This window comes from Trichosurus vulpecula, chromosome 2 (assembly GCF_011100635.1).
Source record: "Trichosurus vulpecula isolate mTriVul1 chromosome 2, mTriVul1.pri, whole genome shotgun sequence".
NCBI lineage: Eukaryota > Metazoa > Chordata > Mammalia > Diprotodontia > Phalangeridae > Trichosurus > Trichosurus vulpecula.
Window position 1 is genome coordinate 440,585,921 of NC_050574.1, and position 20,548 is coordinate 440,606,468.

The 20,548-nt window shown below is 35.2% G+C and overlaps 1 protein-coding gene across 6 annotated transcripts in view; it reads left to right on the forward strand.

Annotated features, from left to right (window-relative positions):
• Positions 1 to 20,277, forward strand: part of KDM6A (lysine demethylase 6A) — a 276,748-nt gene extending 256,471 nt beyond the window's left edge. For all 6 annotated transcript variants that reach the window (XM_036742806.1, XM_036742808.1, XM_036742809.1 and 3 more), the window contains 5 exons: positions 1,867 to 2,054; positions 2,631 to 2,772; positions 14,717 to 14,843; positions 18,042 to 18,212; positions 19,394 to 20,277. In XM_036742806.1, coding sequence (XP_036598701.1) covers positions 1,867 to 2,054; positions 2,631 to 2,772; positions 14,717 to 14,843; positions 18,042 to 18,212; positions 19,394 to 19,423 — 658 coding nt within the window. In that variant the 3' untranslated portion in view covers positions 19,424 to 20,277. The remainder of the gene's footprint in view (positions 1 to 1,866; positions 2,055 to 2,630; positions 2,773 to 14,716; positions 14,844 to 18,041; positions 18,213 to 19,393) is intronic.
• Positions 20,278 to 20,548: the final 271 nt, after the last annotated feature.

The following is a 20,548-nucleotide window of genomic DNA, read 5'->3' on the forward strand; positions in this document are numbered from 1 at the left end:
TGACCATTACAGTATCCAGACTAGAGCAGGGTGAGGGGCATGGCCATGTGAATGGAGAGATGAGGTTGTAAACGAGATGTTGTAGAGGTAGAAACAGCAACATTTGGATGATGGGCTTTGGACCTGGGTGAGTGGGAGGATACTGCTAATGCAGATGTGCTTCATGTCAAGCTTTCAAAGTGGGAATACTTAGCCATTTTATGAAACCAATGACGATTATTTTTACAGTGCTTATTGATGATAAACATGTCAGCAATTTGTACCCCAGTCTGTTGTTGTTCAGCTCTTTGGGACCCCATGAACACCAGTGCTGGCCATGGGGTTCTCTTGGCAAAGATACTGGAGTGATTTGCCATTTCCTTCTCTAGTGGATTAAGGCAAACAGCATTAAGTGACTTGCCCAGAGTCACACAGCTAAGTATCTGAGGCTGGATTTGAACTTGAGTCTTCCTGACACTATCTACTGAACCACCTAGCTACCTCTATTCTAAACTTGGATTCTAATTCTAATTCTTCTTGGCCCTTAAGACCCTTAACCACCTGACTCAAATCTACTTTCCAGCATTAGTTTCCGTTACTCCCCGTTCCATATAGTCCATCCAAACTGGTCTCTTTGCTGCTCCTCATAAACAACACTCCATCTTAGGATTCCCATGCCTTCTAATTGCCTGTCCTTAGTAATTCCTAATTTCCTTCAAAACTGCTGAAGAACTGCCTTCAACAGGAAGCCTTTTCTCATCATCCTTACTGCTGGTTCCTCCTCCCCTTCCGCCTTCCCCCACAACCATTCCCAGTTAATTTGAGGAAAGGGATTTGGATTTTTTATTCCATGTCTTCAACACTCAGTGTATTTGTTTGGCCATAATAAATGCTTGTTGATTAATTGTATTTGCTTTTCATGTAATATTTATGTACATATTATCTCCCTGATGTAACAATGCAAGCTCCTATAGAGATGGAAATGTTTTCATTTTTGTCTTTGTATCCTCAATGCCTGGAATAACACTTGGCATGTAGGTGTTATTTAATAAATGCTTTTTCATTTCTTTATTAACTGACTAATTCTATGACCTTTTAAGCAAGTTGTTTAAAATCTGGACCTCAATTTCTTTATCTCTAATGGGACAGTTTAGATCAGATTAATCTCTAAAGGTACCTTTCAGGTTCTTTAAAATCTTGTTTGTCGAATTGATAGCAAACTATTCGTGAGTAAATGTTTGGTAACAATTATTTAGCCACAATATTCTTAGGTATCCTTAACCTTTTGTATTGAATTGATCATTGATCATTATTAAATTGGTCCTACCCAGAGGCACTTGCTGTTCCTTTAATATATAGTGCCCCAAAAGGGTGCTATTTTTGCCTTGCTTACACTTAGTAATTCAGATACAGTTTGAGGCCTCATAAATACCTACAAGGCATCTTTTCTGCTTTTCCAGCTTTACATGGCTGGATCTATTTAGCAATAGCAATACCAATTTTATAAGGGCAGGGAGAGGAAAGAAGACGATCAGGATTCTGGCCCGTTATGTAAATTGAATGTGAATTAAAGTGCTACTAAAAACTGTTGTCACTCTAATGAGTATGATAGGCAGTAGATATATGTATTGTGGGGGTGAGGGAATGGAATCCTTGCCGTTGTCTATGTTTGAATAAACTATCAAATACCCCCAGATAGTAACCAGGGATTTTTCACCAAAATGTTATTTTAAGCTGGTCACTTTTAGGTGAAGTCTTTGTCATACCAGCAACCCAGCTCTCATGTAATGCTCTGAGCATTTATTTATTCATTATTTATTTATTTATTTCACGTTATATTCTGGTCCTAGTAGCAAATGGTAAATATGTTATTTGTTCTTGTTTTAGAAATAATTTGAATTTCCTAATGGGCTCTTGGTGGCCTAACCTTGAAGATCTTTATGAAGCAAATGTCCCAGTATATAGATTCATTCAGCGACCTGGAGATTTGGTCTGGATAAATGCAGGCACTGTCCACTGGGTTCAGGCTATTGGATGGTGCAACAACATTGCTTGGAATGTTGGCCCCCTTACAGGTATTTTAAAGAATATGATGAATATGCTAAAATATTTAAGATAATAACTCTCTAAAAGTCTTGATTTTTTTTTTTACTTGTTTCTCTTCCAGAAAGAATAATCTCTCATAGGCATAATCCTTGGCACCTATTGGAAAATAATTTATTAAAAATCTGTAGAAGGAACTGCCAGCCAGGTTGCTTAAAATATTAATTTGCAGATTAAGAAATTGAATTTTATCTAGCCAAATTTAATTAGACATGGCTAGATTTTAGCAAACAATGAATTTTTTACAGGCAAAATATATGTCATTTTAATTTTTAATGTAATTTTTTAGAAGTTTAGTTGAAAACAAAGCAGTGTTAACTTTTTATAGTCTTCAAAACTTACATGGTAGCCTACTGTAGTCAGATAGAAGCTTGAATGGTCCCTTGCTTCATTATAAATAATCTTACAATGTTCTGTTAGATTGTATTGTTTTTTAAATTTAGTGTTTCATGTATTAGTAAGGTGCTTATAAAGCTTACTCATATTTTTTTATATTGTATTGCTTTAAAACAAGTTACTTATTTGGGGGGGTTTTCCTTCACTTTTAGCCTGCCAGTATAAATTGGCAGTGGAACGGTACGAGTGGAACAAATTACAGAGTGTGAAATCAATAGTGCCCATGATTCATCTATCTTGGAATATGGCGCGAAATATCAAGGTTTCTGATCCAAAGCTTTTTGAAATGATCAAGTAAGTGCTTTGTGAAACTATTAGACTCCTTTGATATTGAAGAGGGGAAGAATATGAAGTTAACTTCTTTTTCCTGGGTACCGTGCTAATGTCAAAGGAAGAAATAGGTCCGGACTGAAGCACTGGAAAAGAGAACAAAGATCATATTACCAACTTCATAAAAAGAAAGGACTAGGGATCGTTTTTCACACAGATAATAAATGAGAGAGCCAGGATTCAAACCCAGTGTCTCTGAATACCTCCAGAACCCAGCACTCCCTTTTTCCACTCTACCATATTATTGGTCATATTTTGTTTTTTGTTTCTAAGTTCCATCCTTACTTGGCTATATATACAGAGAAGGAGAGAAATGGTATGGAAAGAAATGGATAAGCCTAAAACTAATTTCCAGTTTACGCCCGGCGCCCCTTTTTTTTCCTCCAAACTAGGAACAAGGAAGCTTAACTTGAATGGGTGCCCAGCCCAGCTGAGTGTCAGGGCAATTGTCCCAAATTTGGTGGAGAACTAGTAGGTGCAGCGTCAGAACAAGATTGTCCTGTAGATAATCCTAGATAAAGAAAATAAGCATGTAAATAATTGAGAATTGAGTATATATACAGCATATTGTTTTGTTTTAATTGAAAAAAATTTTATACATTTTCTTTTATGTATAATATAAAAAATTAAAATTATTGACTTAACATTAATGAAGTAATTTAAATGTATTTTATCTACATGCCTTTCACATTTATTAGAAATTCATTTTGTAGGTATTTTGTGAGTTAGCTAATGATTTTAAACCAGTTTTAAAATGACATTGTTAAACTGAATAAAAAGCAAAGCTAATCTCCAGTACTTCAATAAATCTGATTGATGCCTTATAATGTACTACTTTTTCAATCAGGTGCTACTTGAAAATTATAGAGTATTTCCTTGCTTTGTATGGGAAATAAAAATGCTAGCAAGTAATGTAAATACTTTTTTTGTGTGGGGGTTTGTCTTACAAAACAAAATATTTGGTTTTTATAATAATATGTTGCTCCTTTTTACTGTGTTCCATTAATTCCAAAGATAATACATTCCATGTACATAAAACAAAACTACTTTAATGAGTATATTTCAAAGAGTAGGTATAATCATATGTTAAAAGCAAGTTGGGTAGAAAATGCTGGTCATTCAACATAATATGATTCATTAATGTTGGTGGAACCAAGAATTTTGAAAGATTTTACTTTATAGGGCAGGTGCAAATAAAGGTCCCAATAGAAAGCATATATCTTTAGATATTCTCCTGGATTTCAGTTACTCTTTATAAAAATAAATCATTTACAAAAAAAAAAAATTATCATAAAATCATAGATACAGTAGAGATCATCTGATTGAGCTTTCCAGAATTCTGTCTAAATCATCTTCATTGTGATACAGATTTTGCTTAAACATTTCCGTGTCTCAGAGGCTCAGTACATCTGAATGAACCCTATTCCATTGCTATACACCTCTTGTAATTGTTAAGAAGTTCTTCATTCTTGGGTGAATATATGATCTCAATGCCATCAATATTAGAATAATAATCTTAACAGTTATCCATCTTTTCTCTCATCCTAGATATGTGACAAATCTGTCTCCATTTCCAATTATACATACATCTCTTATTTCATATGTAAGGAAGGCAAATGACAGCTTCATCACTGGGCAGAAATCTGCCTCTTGTAATTTCCACTTGGTCCTATTTTTGTTTCTCTTGGCATCACAGAAAAAAAATCAACTGTCTTTCACTTTAAATATTTGAAATTGTTATCTTGTCCTCCTTTACTTGGCCTTCTCTAGACTAAACATGCTTTCTGTGTCTTGATCCGGTTCTTCAAGCAGAATGACAGTCATGTGGTATACCATTAAACACTGCCCTTCAGGCTGATTCTGATGCATTAGTGAACACTCTGAGTACCTTTGTTTAACTATCACAGTTTATGGTTTATTAACCTTATCAGGCATGAATAGAAATTTATTATGTTTAAAAATTTACAGATATAAGCATGTTTTTATACACTGTGAGTAAAATTGTCAGTGCCAGAACGAACCAAACCCAGAAAGTCTAGGAACCAGTGAAGGTTTATTGAGTTTGCCAGCAAGGGAACCCCACCCATGCAAGCAGAGACTCCCCAAAGGAGCAAAAGGACAAGACTTGTATAGGTTTCAATTAGGCGGGGAGATAAACTGGGTGCTGAATGCCTCTTGATTGGACAGGGCTAAGGCTCTTCTTTGGATTAGCTGTTTCTTTTAACCCAGCCTTATCCATTAAGATAATTGTTTCAGCAGAAAGGAAGGTCAGAGACAGGGCAGGGGCTACAGTATAAACTGGGTCAGGGACAAACGGGAACTACTGACAAAAGGGAGTTGTTTTGGGTTTCTCGCCTACCTGTGACACAAAGTAGTATTTTAAGCACAGTGCTAATATGGGGAGATACAGCGACAAAAATAAAATAGATAAATTTTAAGGGAGGATGTGGGGAATGGATTTGATGGCCAGACTTCTCATTGATGAGTATAGGTATCTCCCAGTATAGGTACTCCCTCTGCTCTTAGAAATTAGCTGTTCATCTGAAACTTAGAATCTTTCAGACTAGTGCACTGAGTAGTAAATGATTTGCCTGTGGTTTACACAACCATATCAGACATAAATCTTAATCTGAGATTTTTTTGGACTTTTCAGGCCAACTTTCTAACATTAAATTGTATTGACTTTCAGTCAGTCCATATGTTAAGCACCTATCACGTACCAAGCACCATGCTAAAAACTGGGGGATGCAAAGAAAGAACAGTCCCTGTTCTCAGGGAACTCACAGTCTAATGGAGGAGACAGCATGCCAACAGCTATGTGCAAGCAAGCTGCATATAGGATGAACTATCAGATATATAAATTTTAAAAATGCATACAATAAATTACACAAAGAATTAGTGTCTGTAATCAGTCAACTGATTTCCAGACATGCCTTCCTCTAATTCTACGTTGTTTTTTATGTTTAATACTTTTGTTGTAACATATTAAATGCACTATTGCCATATTAACCTTTCCACATTTTCTATTCTAGTATTGATTAAATATCTGTTATGCTAAGTGCTGGGATACAAAGATGAAAATAAAACAGTTCCTTCTTTCAAAGAGTTTATATTATATAAGTGATATAATATGTACATAAATAAGTGTGTACTAGGGGATGAGCACTAACATTTGGGAACATATAAAAGGTTTCACATAGGTGATGCTTGATTTTTTTCCCCCTCCATTTAAAAAATTCTGAACTTAGCAGATATAGACTAAAACAAACATCCATATACACAACAAAACAGAGTGTTTGTACATTGGGCTGAGAATCTCTGAGTACAGCTGGTTTTTCTTTTAAAATATAAAATTCAGTATGTTACTTTGAAAGCTGCCCTGTTTGATTTGATTTCTTCTGGCTTTCCTTCTGTTTTTCTAGAAGGTTGTATTTGAGCTGAGTAATCTTAAAGGAAATAATAAGGCATTTTGTGAGACAGGAGGAAAACTGGAGTGCTTTCGAGGCATGGTAGAGAACCAGTACAAAGGCTCATAGAAAAGAGGGTACTACTTGTGAGGAAAAGCAAGAAAGCCAGTTTGGCTGGGCTGTGGAGTGCCAGAGGGATGAGATTGTTGTTAGGTGAAGCTGGGTTTCTACAAGATTGCACAAGAAGCATTAATTAAGTACCTGCTGTGTACCATGCATTGTGCTATACACTAGAGACAGAAATACAAAAATGAAACAATAGCTCCTGCACATGAACTTATGTTAATGAAGGCGATAATGATACAAAATAGATGCAAAGTAACTGGCAGCTGGGGAGTCCAGAAATGACCACATGTAGAAAATGGTGCTTGAGCTAGCTAGATGTTAAAAGGAAACCAGGGGTTCCAAGAAACAGAAATGAGGTGGTGGGGAGTACATTCCAGGCATGGAAGACAGCCAGTACAAAGTCGTGGATGAAGGTGGTTAATAATGGCTGGATCAGAGAGAGTGCATTAAGGGGACTGATAGATATAGATATATCTGCATGTATATGTGTGTGTGTGTGTATGTGTGTGTGTATATATATATATATGTATATGTATATGTAGTGTGTCTGAAAAGGTAGGATGAACCCAGGTTTTAGAGAGCTTTAAAAACCAAACAGAGGAGTTTGTTTGTTCTTAAATGTAACACTGGAGTTTGTTGAATAGCAAAGTGGTGGTAGTCTGAGGTACTTTAGGAAAATCACTTTAGTTATATGGAGGATGGATTGGAATGAAGAAAACAAGCTAGGAGAACAAGTTGGAGATAATTTCAGTAGTCTAAACAGGAGGAGAAACATGAGCGAGAGAATGCACACAAAGGCTTTCCACAACATGGCCCCTACCTGTTTTTGTGCCTTACTTCCTTTTAATCTTCTACATAAGTCTATTACTTCCAACCTCTGAAAGTGTTTTGGGCTTTCCTACTTTGTACTTTTTCCTCTTTGTTTGTGCCTTTTCCCTCTATCTGGAATGGCTTTACTGTTCTATGACTCTTAAAATCCTACTTGTCCTTTAAGACCCAGGTTTGCTTTTGCTTTTTCTGTGATCATTTCAGCTACAAATATCCCTCCAACCTCTGAAGTTCCATTATAAAATATTAGAATTTTTATAACATTTAGCACTTTCCATGTGCTGAATCATATTCTTATCTTTTATGTATCTTATAAGTTCTAGTGTCAATCTGCCATCAGCTAATGATGAGACTTTGAACAAGTCACTTTTCTCCTCTGTTTAAATGAGGATGTTATACTAGATAATCCCTCATATCCTTTATAAAATTCATTTACAGATCCGCTGGACCCATTGATTTAATTATTAGTGCATCATATGATCATTAAATTTAGAGCTAGAAGTGACTTTGAGGTTATCTAGTTCAGTTCCCTCATTTTGCACATGTAGAACCTCAGCCCCAGAGAGATAAGTGACTTGCTACACGTTATACTGGTAACGAGTATCGGAGGCAGAATTTGAACCTAGTTCTCTAACGGCCAGTCAAATGCTCTCCCTTTTTTCCCTTCCCAGCTTGGTTTGGAGTTTTACTTTTTATGACCTTCAGTAAGACAATCAACTTCAGCATTATAGATGCAACTTCCTGGCCCTTAACCTCAAACTAAGTCAAAGACAGGTTGCAATCTCATTGGTGGGGAGAGTTCTCATACTGGAAAACTCTAGAGTGATTAAATCTTAGGTCTTCCTTGTCTTAGCATAATTTAATTTAATTTAATTCTTGATCCACTAGTTGCTGAAAGTGATTCACCTCCAGGTCAGATGGATATAAAATACTGTGCTTTGTTAAATATCTTGAAAGAATATTTTTGAACTTTGAAATTCTTACTGAATTTTTTTTTAATCCAAGTCTTAACTTTGGTCAATCCATCATTATTCTCAAAGGATATCACCCTGCTTGCATGGTCTTGTAATCTTGATTCAAAACAAGGTTTCTTGACCTTTTTAGTGCCATGGATTTCATTAGCAGTCCATTGAAGGCTATGGACCCTTTTCATAATAATTTTTTTTAATTCATAATGGAAATTATACATTTCAGTTAGAGGTTAGTAAAAATCAGTATGTAATTTTTCCTCTCCAGGGTGATGGATTTGTAAAATTTTTCTGTGGGTTCCTTGGCGGTACATGTAAGAGCTGTTGATTTAGAGGTTTCTTTTATAATCTGATCTTTTTGTGTATGCTTGGTTCTTTATTCCATTGGTGTGTATTTTTATATAATGTGGAAATGTATATGTTTAATGTTTATATCAGGGGTATGTTTCTTTAGGCACCTTCTTCTGCATGGGCACACATAGAATGTCCATCTATTTTTTATTTTATCTTATTTTATTTTAGTTCTTGCAGTATCACTGGCCCCATCCCCTTTTCCTGCTCATTCATCAGTTTAATAGCTGTAAATTGGTCTGAACCTGTACTTTTCTTTTTCTCTCTCTCTCTCTCTCTCCATACACACACACACACACATACACACACGCGCGCGCGCATAAAAATAATTTATGGTAAAAACATGAACATGTATATTTGTAGGTATATTGATCTGCATTGGTTTTCTTTTCTAATTTTTTGCTTGTGCAGTAGATCCTTACTAATTAAGATCAGCTAAGGAGAGGGATAAATTCCAATTTTAAAAAGTCTTAATTATAGAATATTTAAAGAGAAATAATGTTTTTACTTTGAAATTAAGGTGGAGAAATAGGGAATAGAATGACTTTGACATATATAAGACTTGAATTTATGCCTCTTAATTGGATTTTAAATGGTATTTAATTTTTTTTTGGCAGGGGGGAACTTTATACCTCCTAACCAGTTACCTTTTGGAAGGTATAAGAAACATTTCAAACATCTGTCTTCATGAACTCAGACTCAGCCAGGCATAGTAGTCTTTAGAACTCCAAGTCTTCTATAAGATCTACTGCTTTCCCTAAGCCCAGAAGTTTCCATCTATGCCTCTTTGTCCATTTGATTTAGTTTAATTCATTAACTATTTGCAAGGGACTGGTTCTAACCCTCAGGGCTATTAAATTTGTACTAGGGAAACTAAGATATATTTGTGACTTTGCACACATAATAATGTCAGGAGAAAACCAGGAAGGCCCCCAGCATTTTGAGTAGATTTTCTGTGGCAGACTTTGGGAGCATTAGAACAAAAGTTACGCAAGCTGGACATGCATAAATGTTTTTATCTTAATCAATAGAGAAAACTCCTTAGAAGGCATGGGAATAAATGGAGCTTTGCTTAAAATGATAGGCAGTCTTTCTAAAACCAAGAGGAAGCATTATGTGTAATGTTGATAACCTAGAAGCCTTTACAGTAATATCAGGGGTAAAGCAAGGATGCTTATTATTACCATTATTATTCACTCTAAATGTTAGTTATAGCAGTAAGACCAGAAAAAGAAATTGAAAGAATAAGTGTAGACGGGGGAACAAAACTATCATTTCTTACAGATGACATGACAGTATATTTAGAGAACCGTAGTCAGCTTAAAAATATTTAAAATAAATAACTTTAGCAGAGTTGCAGATTATAAAATCATTTCTATATATTACCAACAAAACCTGACAGGAAGAGATAGGAAGAGAAATTCCTTTTAAAACAACAACAGTTGTAACATGGGAAGTCTACCTGTCAAGACACACATAGGAATTGTATGTACACAATTACACAATACTTCACACAAATAAAAACAGATCTAAATAATTGGGAAATATTAATTGTACATTGGTAGGCTAAGTCAATATAATAAAATGACAGTACTAATTAAATTTATTTATTCAGTGTCATACTAACAAACTACCAAAGAATTACTTGGTAGAGCTAGAAAAAGCAATAATTCATCTGCAGTAACAGAAGGTCAAGAATATCAAGGGAATCAATATGAAGAAAGGGGACCTATCAGTACTAGATCGCAAGCTATATTGAAACATTCTCTTACTAGATAAGAAATAGAGTGATTGATCAGTGGAACAGTTAGCTTCACAATATACAGGAGTAAACGAGCACAGCAACCTAAAGTTTGATAAGCCCAAAGATCCAAGCTGTTGGGGCAGGCATTCACTATTTGATAAAACCTGCTGGGAAAACTGGAAAGTAGTCTGACAGAAACTAGGAATAGACCAATATCTCACATATATACTAAGATAAGCTTAAAATTGGGTGCATGACTTAGACATAAAATGTGATATAATATGCAATTTAGTGGAGCTGGGAAGAAATTAATTGTCAGATCTATGAAGAGGGGAAGATCTCATGACCAAACAAAAGACAGAGAAATTTACATGAGGTAAAATTTTGATTATATAAAATTTAAAAGTTTCTGCCCAGACAAACCCATTGTAGCCAAAATTAGAAGAGAAGAAAGAAATTTGGGTGGAGGACTTTGAAGTAAGTTTCTCTAAGATCTCATTTCTCAAATATATAGGGAGCTAATTCAAATTTATAAGAATTAAAAGCCTAGTTGATAAATATTTGACGGAATAGTTTTTAGACAGGAAAAAATCAGAGCTACCAATAAATATGAAAAAATGCTTTAAGTCACTGATAATTTGAGAAATGCATATTAAGTCAGCTCCGGGATACTACCTCACACCCATTAGGTTGGCTAAGACAACAGAAAGGGAAAATGACAGATGTTGGAGGGAATGTGGGGAAAATAGACACACACATGCACAATCAGTGGATCTATGAACTAGTCCAGCCATTCTTGAAAGCAATTTGGAACTATGCCCCCAAATCTAGAAAACTGAGCATACCATTTGAACCCAGAAATATCACTACTAGCAGTTGTAGTTATGTTACACCAATATCATTTTTTGGTCTATATGCCAAAGTAGTCAGAGAAAAGGAAAAGAAACCTATATGTACAAAAATATAAGAACAATTTTTGCGGTGGCAAAAAAATTGGAAAGTGAGGGGATGCCCTGGGGAATGGCTGAACAAGTTGTCATGTGTGAATGTGACAGAATACTCTTGTACTGTAAGAAATTAAGAAGGGAGGGATGGTTTCAGGAAAACATGGGAAGAGGACTGGTATGAAATTATAAAGAGTGAGGTGAGCAAAACCAGAATAAATAGTAATAGCAATATTGTGAAGATAGTAACTGTGAAAGACTTAGTTGCTGGTCAGTAGAGTGATCTACCAAAATTCCAAAGGACTTAGGATGAAAAATGCTACCCACTTGCTGTAGAAAATTCATAAACCCAGAGTGCTGACTGAAGGATACTTTTTCCCTTTTTCTTATATTTTTTCCCTGGAAGATGGCTAATGTAGAAATATGTTCTATATGACTTAATGTGTGTGATAGGTATTGTATTTCTTGCCTTCTCTATTGATGGGGGAGGATCAGAGGGAGGGAGGAAAAGAATTTGGAACTGAAAGGTAAAATTCAATTTAAAAAAAAGAGTGAAGTTCTGAATCAATGCTGTAACAGATCCATTTGAATATAAAAATAGCTATAGGAGAATATAGAACAAGATAAATGCCACAAATGAGGTGTAATTAAGTCCCTCATGATTATAAGAGAAGGAAAAAATTACATCTAGCTGGAAAATTTCAGGGAAGAAGGGCATTTGACCTGGATCTTGAAAGATGGATAGCCTTTTGATGAAATGAAGTAGGAAGAAAAAATATTCTAAGGTTAGGACACATATGACAAAGTACTGGGGTGCCTTTTCTGCAAAGGGAAGGGATTGATTGGTCATTTGAAAATGACAAAGTAGTGAATGTTTGAGGTGTTACTGAGAACTATAGACAAGGTAGGAGAGGAATATGGGAGTGACCCAGTATTGTTTTGGGTCATGAAGTATTTCTCTTACAACAGTATTGTTATTAAAGCAGAAAAATGTTTTTGAAGAGTATATAATAGCAAATGTTTTCCAAATACATCCAAAGAAAAAAGTTTACCAAAGAGAGAGGTAAGATTATTTAAAACTACTGGGACACCAGGTTACGTGGCACAATGTGTAAGAGTGCCATCTGGAATTGGAAAGACCAAAGTTCAAATCCTGCCTCAGACACTGGTTGTATGACCTGGGCAATTCACTTAACCACTGGCTGCCTCTGTTTCCTTAACTGTAAAATAGGGGATAATTATTATAACATCTACCACTCAGAGTTGAGGATCAAATGACATAATATTTGTGAAATCTCTTGGCACAGTGCTTGGCAGAAGGGACGCACTTAAGAAATTCCTTCTTCCTCCCTCCCTCCCTTTTTTTCCTTCCTTCTTGTTGGATTGTGGAATTTTTTTTTAACTTTTTAAATTTTTTAAGTAAAAATGGGTTTGGTCCAAGTTGATATCTGCTCTTTCCTCACATGTCAGAGTGAGCTCATTAGTCCTAGTCACCTTGATCCTTACCCAGTCAATTATGAATAATAAGTTACTTCCAAAATGTCCCCCATCTTGGTAATCAACCTTCTTCCATCTATTCAATTGCTTGTCATCCCCTCTCCTCATAACTACCTAACTTAACCACCGTGAACCCCTTTTTGTGATAGAGTTCTCTATCTCCCTCTTGTAACAACCCCGAATCATATGCCATTTTTTCTAAGAAGGCTTCCTAACTAGTTAAAGATTGTCTTATTAATAAAATTTTCTTGTGTGCCATCAGTTTTCATCCAGGCTTGAGTCATGAACTAAAACTGAACTAGGAAATTGAAAACTAGAACATAAAATATTGACTAGAAACCCTTGAACTAAAGTTTAAGCTCCTAAAACAGTAGAGATTATTTTAATTTTCTCTTTGTATTCCCAGTACCTAGCACAGTGGCCAGTGTGTTGGCACTGATTAATTGCTTGTTGATTGATTGCTTTCGTACTTCGGTTCAGAACAAATGTGAAATAGCAGCATAGAGTGCCGAGCTTGAAATCAGGAAGACTGAGTTTGAATCTAGCCTCAGACACTTAGTAGCTGTGTGACCCGGGGCAAGTCACAGAACTCTGCCTCAGTTTCCTCAGCCATAAAATGGAGATGGTAATAGCACCTGCCTCCTGAGATTGTTGTGAGAATCCAATGAGATCATAATCGTAAAGCTCTTAGCACTGTATGAATGCTTGGTATCACCATTATCCTTATCCCTAAGACTGATACTGTAGAGGACTTGTTTATCTACATTGTTAGAGGAACTTTCTTCACTGCTAATTCCCTGTCCTTCATCATTGGAGCTAATGCTGGTGAGATTGCTTTTGGGAAGCCATGCCAGTTGCTAAGTACTTGGACCTTTAGGGACACTTATGAAATGCTACTGCAGGAAGATCTTAGAGATCATTTAATACAAACCCCTTCTGAACAAACTGAGTCCTTTCGGAAAGGCTCACAACAAAGGTTGGGACTATGTACAAAACAATTTTGAGAAATTAATTTTAAGAGGTGTCCAAACATGCGGCCTCATTGCCTACAACACAGAACCTGAATAAAATGTAAATGGGAAATATTTAACAAAATAAATTAAAGTAGAAAGTAGATAACATCAGTGTGATTTTTCTAAGCCAGCATGTAGCCCACATAGATCCTTTATGTTCAGTTTTAGTGGCCCTATTTCTATTTGAGTTTTGCACCACTGTTGTAAACCACTAGGTGTATAACAGAAATTATAGGAATGAAGTATTTAATATGCATAGGAAATAGCCCAGGAAAGAAGGCATATAGGAAAATAGAAAATTGTAGTCATAAATTAAAGGGTTTCACAATATTTTGTTTACTGTTAAGAAACATTAACCCTTTTTTTTTTCAGTTTTAGAATTAAATAGTGTGACCTGAAATAATGGAGTCTGCTTTCTGCCCTTATAGACCATAATGAACATTAAGAATTTCAGAGGGTGATTTTCTTTAACTGAAGAAGAATTCTTACTACAACCTTCACAAACAAGTAGTGATTCTGCTTTTGCTTGGAGATCTCAAATAGAGAGGAACCCACTATTCCTTTTGTAGCTTCATCCATTTTTAGAGAACTCTAATATTAGTTTTTCCTCATAGCAAGCCTAAATTTGACTCTTCCCAATTCAGCAAAGTAATAAGTCTCTTTCCAAAATAAAAGAGAAGGAAAGTTAATTTTGGCCAAAATCAGTGTTGTTTTTATGTTCAAAACCGTATGTTAGAAATTTGCCATATTTAACAGTTAGAATGTATTATTGTTTTCTTATTAGATTGTCATGGTTTTTATTCATTAGCATCTTACAGTTATATCACTGTTGTGTATAATTATACACAAATGATAAAGCTTATTAAGTCATAGGCATTGGGTTAGTGAAATCAGAAATATAACCAAAACTTATCTCTGAGTCCTGCATTCTAAGCCCTTTAATAGAAACTAACATTCTTCATTACTAAAATACTTTTAATATTCAATTACTGGTCATGTATTTTATCTTGCTCTGCCCCCTCTCCAATAGGTATTGTCTGTTGAGAACCCTGAAGCAGTGTCAGACGCTGAGGGAAGCTCTCCTTGCTGCTGGAAAGGAGATTGTGTGGCATGGACGCTCAAAAGAAGAACCAGCTCATTACTGTAGCATCTGTGAGGTCAGTTCCTATGCTTTTCATGGCTGGTTTGTTGTTTTGAATACACCTATTTTCCACTTTAGGTCTTTAAATGATTGCTTGTACTATTAGGTCTACTTGATTTAAAAAGCAAACTAACAAAATAATACAAAAATACATTGTGAAATACACTTTAATAAACTTGAAAATCATCATGAAATTTTTAAAGATGGATTGCAGAGGATGTTTTTTCTCTGGTATAAAGGAAATAAGTTGTTTTTGCTTGTCTTGGGTTTTTACCCAGCTGGCCTGTTTTCAGAGTTGTAGCAGTTGTTAACTTGAGTCTGAAAACTTTATGCTAGAGTCTAAAAGTGTAAATTCGTTAATCTTTTCTAATGCATCCCTAACTTTTGAAGTCTTTAAATAGGTAAGTGCCTTAGAAAAGTGTTAACATATTTGACACCTTGCTTTCCAACAACTAGGGCTCCTTCAGTTATTTCTTCTTCTAGAAGTGATTAGGGAGGATTCAATCTGTAGACATGTTAGATAACTTTAAACAGAATGATGATGATTTGTTTAAATCAGGCCTGCACAAACCTAGGGCCTGTGGGTTGTGAAAAATGTAGAGGATATAAATACAGGCCTGGCTGTTTGCAGCCTTTGAATGAATTTCAGGTGGCCCACGAATAATGTAGAGGTTGTAAAACAAGTACAACAGAGCTGTCTAAAATGCGGCCTGTGGCCCACTGTGCACATTTATGCAGCCCACCTACAAGCATAGAAATTTACGTAAATGCTTTAGTAAAGGAAGCTGAGTTACTGCAGAGCTCTCACTAAAATGGCAAATCAAAATATATTGTCTATTGTTTCAATAAAAACCTAAGGTTGGACAGCCCTGTTGTACAACATACCAGGCAGCCTGCTGGTCATATGTTGTTCAGGCCTCATTTAAGTGATTCTAGCAAATAACCTCCAAAATAAACTAGTGGGGGGAGGGTGGGGAATTCCCCTACCCCAACTTTCCTTATACAAAACAAACTGTTATCCCTCTTCTGAAAGTCTTTCCTCTGTTTTCCTGGCTTTATCCCACTAGTGTAGTAGTATCTAGAAGTAATTGAGCCAGGGAAAAATAATTTTAAAAATTTCTTATATAGGGAAAGTTATCCCCACTTTTTTTTCTGTCACTTATAATTCATAACAGGAACATGTGAAACTAGAATGAAATTCTTGAATTCTCAGAGATTATGTCTGATGTTTATACAGAGAATTATGACTACTGGTGATTATGCTAGTACTCTGACATCACTTCCAGTTACTCTTCTAAGATTTTTGCCTTTCTCTCTAGTCAAATATACAAGAGGTAGGCCTGAAGCTATGATAAAAAAATAAAATTTTAGAGAATTGTTATGATTCCTTATTTGAAATGATTCTCCACAGTCCTGAGCCATTGAATAAGAAAACTGTTAAGTTTTCTTGACACTTCCCAAGGAGTCTTATCTGCATGTTTTAATTTTGTGATTTCATTGAACTTTCTCTTTAAAATGTTTTTAGTTATGTGGCTTCAGTATTCTCTTGGATATTTTATATCTTGAAACCTTAACTAAATGTAAAATATAAACCCCAGATGTCAAATACAATATCGTTTATTCTCTGGGTATTAACTGCTGGTAACACAAATGTTCTGTGCTTTGAAATTAGGAAATACCCTAAATTATAAAAATACTCTTTTTCTCTATAATATGCATTGAGTGGAACACTCAAATGCCTGGAAAAAATAAATTTTTTCCACCTTCTTTGAACTCTGAGTTGAACACTTGATACCTTAGAAGGAAAGAGTAAAATCAGTTCTTGTCACCTCTCCTTAGTGGGCAACAGAATATCTATGAATGGTCTAGGCCTACAAAATGGGACACTCAAACATATGCCTTATTGGGATTTTAATTTGACTCACATTGCTGATGTCTAATAAGATAATGTTTGCCTGTGACTTTTTTTGGCCAATTGAAAATTGTCTTGTATAGTATATAAAATACATGAGAAGCTTTGTACCCACATAATTATTTTCCAGATTTTTATTATATGCCTTTTTTGTATATATTGGAATTTTCATTTTAATCTTTTTTGGCATAAAAATGTTGCCATTTTTGTATGTGAAGAAATTGTTTCCTCACCATCGGTAGAGCACATGTTAGTTGGGAAGAACCCAAAAACCACTGAGATGCTGTTCAAAAGATTGAAGAATTCCAACATAGGTGGACACTCATTTGGTCATTTCACACATTGCCAGTAAGCCCTTTGTTGGTGGGGCTTGTTTCATTCTTTGTATCTGTATCCCCAGCATCTAGCACAGAGCCTCACAGAAAGTAGAAGTTTAATAAACTGATAGTTGATTGATTGACACAGTTTATCCTACCATGGTAGGACACGCTTGTTTGCACAATGAATTACTAGTGGTGGTACCTGGCCAGTCAGGCATAATTTAAAGGATGAGTGAAAATGCCTGGGTGCAATTACCCTGTTGGCCAAATTTAATGTTTGAATGCTACAAGCACCACAACAATAGATTACATGTAATTAGCAAAAGTATATGGTTTTATACAGTTACTAATAATTAAGTAACTAGAGAGAGAATGGATACAAAGAGATACGGGATTAGCTCAGGCTGAAGCATAAAGTGACCAAAGGTAACATTAAGAAGAGTGTCAAGTGTTTAAATAGAGAAGGCTTAAGCCTGAGAAGTGGAGAGAGGCTAGTGGCAGTCCACTCAAGAGCCTCCACTTTGGGCATGGACTCCTTTTACTCTTCTCAGGGACTAATACCACATATCTGAATTCCTATCTACTTGTATCCGTATGTGCTTATAATCTAATTTATGTTTTATTCATGTACATGTCTTTATCTTCTACTAAATTATAAGCTCTTTAAATGCAGAGATAGTTTCTTATTTACCTTTGTATGTACCCCAGCAATTGGCGTGTGTGTTGTATAGGATAGGTTGAGTTCTGTTGTTGTTTTCAGTGCTGTTGGGGAATCTGTCTTAAACCTTGTCTTTTAACAAGCTTCTAAGTGATGTGGAGCATAGGTACCAGCCTCATTTAAGAGGTAAACCTACAGCCTTGGTGCTCTTTTAGCACCTCCACTTAACTGTTGCATACTGACCACACATGCCTTGAAAAATAATTTCCTCCTCTTCCATAGCTAAGAATTTTCAGGATCTATGCTTTTTTTCCTGTGAAATAGGTAGAAGTCTTTGACCTGCTTTTCATCACCAATGAGAGCAACTCTCGAAAGACCTACATAGTACATTGCCAAGACTGTGCACGAAGAACAAATGGGAACCTGGAAAATTTTGTGGTGCTAGAACAGTACAGGATGGAGGACTTGATGCAAGTCTATGACCAATTTACATTAGTAAGTGAAGTAAGCCTGTGAGTACACAACTAGCTGGGTTAAGAAGCAACAGAGTTTTTTCATTTCCAATCAGTAAATAGGAGGTAATGAAATACTTGTCATTAAATATTTTCCTTATTTTTCATACTGTCCCTGTGAAACCGTGTGTGTGTGTGACAGAGAGAATTTTTTTTCCACCTTCTGTAATAAGTACTACTATCATAGTGATACCACCTATACCTTACAATTCTTTTACTATTGTGTGCTTTTCAAAACACTTGTACTTATTATACAGTGATCTCATTTGACAAGATTTGTTCATTGTTAATGACCATAGCAGAGAAGAAAAACTAACAAATTCACTCTTCATTTTTATACTTCCATGCTCACACATACACACAGAGTCACACACACACACACACACAACACGTAAATATAGATGTAGACAGATAGATTTCTCTAGGTCTCTAGGCTAATTATATTTAAGGTATTTAACCAAAAGTGCTATCACTGGAAAACATTTGGCAAAGCTAGCTTAATAGTATAGTATATGAAATTTGTGAAACTCAAACATCTGTTCAAACATAAAATCATTAATAATATAAGTAGAATTGTAGACAGAAACAAAAAGAATTTGCTAGGATTTCTTTATCTGCCCACCTGTCAAGTAAATGAGCGTACATTGTGTTTTTATCCGAACATGTTCTTCATAAATTTGTCTAGATAAAGCTATGCAGTACTTGAAAAAATGCTATAGAGCTTTTTTACTCTGTGACATGTATATATAGAAAAAGGAATACAGTCTGTGATAGCTGTATCATAAACTAAGAATTGGTGAAAGTTTAGTGATATTGTTAAATTACCTTCCCTTCTCCTCTATAACACATTTTGATTTCTAAAAATATGATCAGCCACAAATTTCTAAAAGCTGGCATCTGGAAATTAGGCTTATTATGCATTTTTAAGTAATAGTAAAATGGACAGATAGGAGAGGGTGATAGTAGTGTGCTCTTAGACAAGCTGGGAAGTTTGGAGGCCACATCTGAGATTCCATTAAAAAATAGGCTGTTGATGATAGTTATTGACTTTTCCTGAGATTTGTTGCATCCTCTGAAACTTTCTTCAAAAGCTGGCAAGGAAATTAAGATACCACTGTTTATATATGCTCAAAAGTAATTTACTTTGGGTTTTCCCCTCCCCAGGCTCCTCCGTTACCATCCTCCTCATCTTGACATTGTTCCATGGACATTAAATGAGAACTTTTCTGATATTCAGGAAGTGACCCAGTTCTGCACCACTGGTTTTTGTAGCTATCCTGTAAGGCTGCTGGCTGAAAGCTGTGTCTATGCAACCTTCCAAGTGCGGCGTGTCAAGCAACTGGACAGGAGAGAGCACTGCTCCTACTCCAGAACTCAAAATAAAGCTGAACCAGCTATACTTCAAAAAAAAATTTCCACGTTTTGTATATATCTGACAAAACTGGCAACATTATACAGACTACTGACTTGAAGACCACCTCTTTTATATCTCTCTGTTTCTGGGCTGATGACTTGGTTTCATCCATTTCCTTACTCCCTTACCCTTTACCACCTCCAGAATTTTCCTTGGAAAAAGTACTAGCCTAGCTGGTCATTTCTTTGTAAGGTAGTTAGAAATTTTAAGTCTTTCTTTGGGCAAAATTTTTTTTTAATGTGAAAAGTTAGGTGATAAAAATTTTTTTACTTCTTTTATGTTTTTCTGTCTTGTTTTAAAACCATGACGGTTATACTTTTGGTTCCTAAATAAAACTTAAAAAAAATTAACAGCCAAGTCACAAAGATAATGGGTTGCACATAGACTAAGGAATAAACTTCAGATTTGTGATTTTTGTTTCTAATCTTGATGTAAATTTACACTATTTATAAATACATATTTATTGCTTGAAAATATTTGTGAATGGAATGCTGTTATTTTTTCCAGATTACCTGCCATTGAAATTTTAAGGAGTTCTGTCATTTCAAACACTACTCCTATTACATTTTCTATATGTAAATAAAACTGCTTAGCATTGTACAGAAACTTTTATTAAAATTGTTTAATGTTTAAAGAGTTTTTCTATTGTTTGAGTTTTAAAAAAGCCTTTATGTACAGTGCCCAGTTTTTGTTCATTTTTCAAATCTGATTATATATATTTTATATATACTTCTGTATGTATATATATAATATATATAGGAATCTGAATATAAAATATATGTATAAAGATTTAGAACTTAAATTTTTCTCATTTTAAGTTTCACATCTATGGTAGATTTGAGGTGTCTACTGTAAAGTATTGCTTACAAAAGTATGATTATTTTTAAAGAAATATATATGGTATG